General features: G+C 35.2%; 1 protein-coding gene across 1 annotated transcript; it reads left to right on the top strand.

The window, feature by feature from the left end:
* Positions 1–4416: 4416 nt before the first annotated feature.
* LOC145770913 (uncharacterized) lies at positions 4417–5748 on the top strand. The gene is made up of 2 exons (XM_082582657.1): positions 4417–4449; positions 5266–5748. Exons 1-2 carry the CDS (start codon positions 4417–4419, stop codon positions 5746–5748), a joined length of 516 nt encoding a protein of 171 aa, XP_082438783.1.

Genomic DNA, 5748 nt, shown 5'->3' with positions numbered 1-5748 from the left:
CTTCCACTCCATTTCTCCCATCTTTAATCCATACATATGTGATATGTTCCAAAGCCACTCTTCGTTCCTTATCTTCACAAAATATATCAAATAACATTGGATGCATTGAAGTCATGGATGCATTGAAGTCAGTGAAGACTTCTTTGCTGGTTGCATATAAAATTTTTGCTTTGACTTTTTGATAGTATCTTTGAACAAACTATAAAGACTAATAACACGCTTCTTGACTGTCTTCAAACTGACAGTGTACACGTTGCAATACATCCAGTGATCCATTAGATTACATACTGCACAAATGCCTGCAGTTAGCATGCTTCCTTGATTACTTTTGCACTCCTTTTGTCACGTGTACTCCGCGAGGCAGTACTCTGTTTTATTTGTATCATTTCATTCTGGCAGGCTAGCGAACAACAGCTTCTTTTGTTCTAGTTCTAGTGTTCAGTTTAACAATCTTACGTTGTGTATTTTGTTGCAGAAATTGCGATTCGATCATTTTTCTTTTGTTAATACATTTAAGAAAAATAACCGTCTTTGTTCACATACCATGATATGACATGCCTCATCTACAGTTCTTAGAGCTTTGCCAGCACGGTGATCACGCAGCAAATATATCATACATTGAACAATATCTTTTTTGGACGGTAAAATTCTTTTTCTCAACTCTTCTGCTTCAGTGTACGTTTCCTCTTCAACTACCCTTTGGCTTTTTGATCTTGTGGTGTATACCCCACTAACAGATGCTATCTAATTTGGTTGATTACAACACATATATGTTTTAAAAGTTCTGCTTACAATATAGCATATTAAAAGGGACTGTATACTCACATTCATTGAAAAAGCATTTACATTTTTGGGTCTAATATTAGTTTTCTCTTAAAAATATACCCATGCAGTATAGTTAACCTATTATTTTTATTAAAGCACTTCAATACTTAATCATTAACAAGTAAATGTAATATTAAAATGTATTTTCTCATGAAAATATTTAAAATCCTTGTTTTCTGGAAGAAATTAGTAAAAAATTTCAGATATTTTATGATTTTAGAATAATGTTCTTTGGTTGAAGCTCCAAAAGTGGTCGTTAACCACTCACCTAATTTTTCTGCATCTTTTGAGACCAATTTGAACAGTTTCTGACAAGTGGTTGTTGAATAATGTCTGAAAATCACATTTTTGCCAGCGCTACTCCCCCGGATTTTTTAAAATCCCATTATCCGGGGGGTTTTTCAAACCAATTTCAATTTTTTTTCTTAGTGCCCTAAGTATGTCTCATAGCATAAAATTAAGGTGTACTCATACCAAAGCAAATTTTAAGCCTCCCCCTAATTGAACAAAGAGTTATCCTTGAAATACGATACTCAACCTGCAAGCGGAGCCATATTCTAACCATACTGAAGCAGTTGTTTATCTTATCGTTTTTTTGTTCCGTTAGTCACGCGCTTATCCTATTGAGTTATCTGGCTATAGATATTAGATAGCCTATTGAACGAAAACACATAGCACAAAAACGTTTTAAATTAGCTGTTGGTTCAATCAATCAATGTTTTATTTGTCAGTAACAGGAACATAGGTACATGTTTGAAATATGCAATACACACAATACAAAAGTTACACAAGTTCCCATACCGACAGGGAGACAACGAGACGACCATACGGTCTACTTGTCAATTGCCACCCTACGGAAATTACGATTTTGCCATTTAAAGTAAGCTTACAAGAGAAAAAATAAAACGTTGAAACGTTCCCGCGCTTCAAAAACAACATACGCAGAAAAAAAAAAACAAAAAAAAAAAAACAAACATATTGATGATAACGTAGGCCTAAACACAAAATTCCATGAAGCAAGCAGAGAATAATCAAGTTTCCGAAGAAACTGACAAGTTGGTTTTCATAACATATCACTTACGATGCACTGTAGCTTTGTAAAATTAACGTTTTGATCTCTTTTTTGAAACAATGAAATGATAAGTTTTTTAGGCTACTTGGAACCTCTGACCAGAGCATTGGTCCCAATACCTGCATGGACTTTTTGCCATATTCTGTGTTAGATCTATTGATAAAATAGTTGCTTGTTTGATATCTTGTGTTATGCTGATGAATAGATGAAGCATTTGTAAATAAATCACAATACGTAGACGGATACTGATTCATATGAACTTTGTACATATGTTTTTTTATTTCAATGTTATGTATGTCTTTTAGTTTCAAGATGTTCATTTTGAAAAATAAAAAATTAGTGTGAGCATAGTAATTTTGTTTCGTAATTATTCTTATAACCTTTTTTTGTAATTTTATTAAAGGATCCAGTGCACTGTCACAGGCCTTTCCCCAACTTGAAATACAATATTGCAAATGACAGTAAATCAAAGCGTGATACACATCTTTTAAAGTGTCTGTGTTGACATAATTTCTGAGTTTAAGCAACGCCCATGAACCTTTTGCTACTTTTCCACAAATTTTATCTATGTGATATTTCCATGTTAATTTGTTATCTATGTAAACGCCAAGGTATTTTATTTGGTCTTTTTGTTGAATGCTTGTGTTACCAATGTTAATGTTAAAATTTGTTATGTGTTTTTTATTTGTTATTAGCATGTATTCAGTTTTTGAGAAATTTAACGATAATCTATTAAGCTTCAACCAGTTGTAAACTTTTTGCATTTCGGCATTCACATTGTTCTGCAAATTTATTTCACATTTGTCGCTCATGGTAAGATTGGTGTCGTCAGCAAATAGTTTAACATTCATGTTTGTTGAATTTGGTAAGTCATTTATATAAAGTAAGAAAAGAAGGGGTCCCAATGTCGATCCTTGGGGCACACCGCAGGTAACCTGTCTTGAGTTTGAAGAGATTCCATTGACGACCGTGTGCTGTAGACGATTGCTGATATAGCTTTTTAACAATTGTGATGGAAGGCCTCGAAAACCATATGTTTGCAGTTTCTGTATGAGAATAGTGTGATCAACTGTGTCGAAGGCTTTAGCTAAATCAAGAAATACAGAGCAAGTTGTATTTTTATTATCTAGGTTAGTTAAGATGTTATCACAAACGTTTGACACAGCTAACGAAGTGGAATATTGTGGTCTAAATCCATACTGATGTGGTGTGATCAGGTCTTTTTTTGTTAGATAATTGTACATTTGTTCATACAGGCATTTTTCGAATATTTTGGTGAAAGGGGACAATAGTGATATGGGCCTGTAGTTGGAACAATTTTTCCTGGAACCACTTTTGAAGATTGGGGTAACTTGAGCTACCTTTAGTACATCAGGATATACACCTTTATCGATACACTCATTGAATAAGTTGGTGAGGAAAGGGGCGATTATTGGTGAGGATAGTTTGACAAATTTTATAGGTATTCCATCGTGTCCTGTACTTTTAGAGACAGAAAGATTATTAAGATGTTTTAATACTTCTTCTTGAGTGACAGGTTTTAGGAAAAAGGAGAATGGAACACTTTGCAATTTCAGTAATGAGCCAGGAGACGGCAGAGGGATTTTAGATGCCATGGAAGGTCCAATGTCTGTGAAATAATCATTAAAACAGTTACTTATTTGTGCAGGGTCAGATATTTTTTCATTGTCAGTGCTAATTATTTCTTCTGGTATGTGAGCTGTGTGCTTATGTTTGTACCTGATGATGTCATTTATGGTTTTCCATATTTTTCCAGTGTTGTGCTTGCTTTGCGTAATAAGAAAACTGTAATGCATTTTTTTTGCTTGCTCTTTGGTATGAGTAAGTACATTTCTGTACTTTTTGTATGTTGCTTGTGCAGAAGTGTTTGTTGGGTCTTTAATTTTTAAGTGATATAGTCTGTTTTTAGTTTTGATGGAGTTCAAAATTCCTTTTGTTAGCCATGGTTTGGTCATGAGTTTTCTTTCTCTTCGAGACAATAATCGTAAAGGCGCATGCTTGTTTAAAGTTTCATTAAAAGTGTCGATGAAATGATTGAATTTGTTATGAACTGAATCATTCCTTTCTGTGTATTGGTTGGTCAAGCTATTTTCCAGGTCACAAACGAATTTATCAGCAACAAAGTTTTTCATATTCCTTATTTTTTGTGTGTACTTTTCTTGTTTTGGTTTTATAGAGTTTATCACAACTACAATCGGAAAGTGATCAGAAACATCATGTATAAGAACATGGCATTGAATTTTATTAGTTTGGTCATTGCTGTATACATGATCGATTAAAGTTGAACTTGTGGAAGTTACACGGGTTGGGGATTGTACTAATTGATTGCAGCCTAAAGAGAGAAATGCATCACAGTAATTTTTTACAGCAGAATTTTTTGTCTTGGCTAGAATATCAATATTGAAATCACCACATATGTAATATTCCTTTTTGAAATTGTTTAACAAATCAATGCACTCACAGAATTTGTTTTAAAACTCAATTAGCTTATTTTGGGGATGCCTGTATACTACACCCAGTGCAGGATTAAGGTGGATGCTATTGATGCTGCAGCATTAGGCCCATTCCTGAAATAGGCCCAGACGAAAACAGACGTGAATTTTCCGGACGCTGAACAGTTTTCCTTTGCTTAATTAACCCACAAATAATTCTTATTATGAAATTTGTAGTCCGACTTTCGCACGCCTAGGCACAGTGTTACGCCTAGGCACGTAAGATAAAGCAAGATTTTGGCATAGACTACTTATTTAAGATGAAAAATTATAACACTTTTCGAGCTGTTTCAGGGCCCTTCATTACTTCAGCCGCAGATAAGATGCACGGCTTTATTAACTCTTCCCCAATCGTGTATGCTTTTTTTGGTTTTAACTATTCGTAGAGAAACTAGATAGGATTCATGAAGAAAGGATTTTTCGGTAGTCGTCATCTTTTCATTTGCTTTTTTTAATCGTTCATATCAGAGAATATTCGTCCAAAATATTCAAGTGGCTTGCCTTCAAGATTGTTGTGCTTTGAATGAAAGTGACGAACAACTTTAGAAGGTTTCATAACGTCATTTGGCAGAATTTGGGAGCACACCAAACATTAGGGCCGTGACGATTGTTCACTACCCGGAACTATTGTAAAACCAAGCTCCAAGTATTTTTATTGTGGTTTTTTAGATTTTTTTATATTTTTATTGTATTGCCTGACAAATTCCCCTTTTCGTTTCTTACTTCCCTCTGTGACACTCAACTTATCTGCATATGCCCTTTTCGTAGTTTACATTTGCACCTACTGATACTTGGTTCATTTCCATTTTGAGAATTATTTGTTTCAAAAGTCTTAGTTTTTTCCTTCTTGTTAAGGCGTATGAGGATATATCTACAACATTCGGATTTTTTTCGGAGCTAACGTCATTGAGCATAAAGCAGATCGAGAATAAAGCTCAAAATCTCGTTTCCTCGTATCCAGATGACTTGGAAGACACGCTGGTGGCTGAGCTCATACAGTTTGCTGCATTTATGCGCACCCAGAAATCGGTGAGTGTGAACGAGTCAGCAGAGCTTACCATGTACAAGCTTTTGTCGTCGTTGAACCTTTCTCAAACATTTCCAAACGTCGAGATTGCTTTGCGCATCTATCTGTGCTTGATGGTGTCTAATGCCTCCGGCGAGCGGAGCTTCTCAAAACTGGGAATAGTCAAAGGAGAGCTGCGGTCCTCGATGAGGGAGGAAAGGCTAAACATGCTGGCGCTTATGAGCATTGAACATGAGGTGCTGAGCAGCCTTGACTGCACTGACATGATCGAAGATTTCGCGCTTGCTAAGGCTCGAAAAACAGTAGTATAA

Source organism: Aplidium turbinatum, chromosome 5 (assembly GCF_918807975.1).
Source record: "Aplidium turbinatum chromosome 5, kaAplTurb1.1, whole genome shotgun sequence".
In the NCBI taxonomy this organism is placed as follows: Eukaryota; Metazoa; Chordata; class Ascidiacea; order Aplousobranchia; family Polyclinidae; genus Aplidium; species Aplidium turbinatum.
Note: the sequence above shows the minus strand (reverse complement) of the source record. Positions and strands in the feature narration are given on the sequence as shown.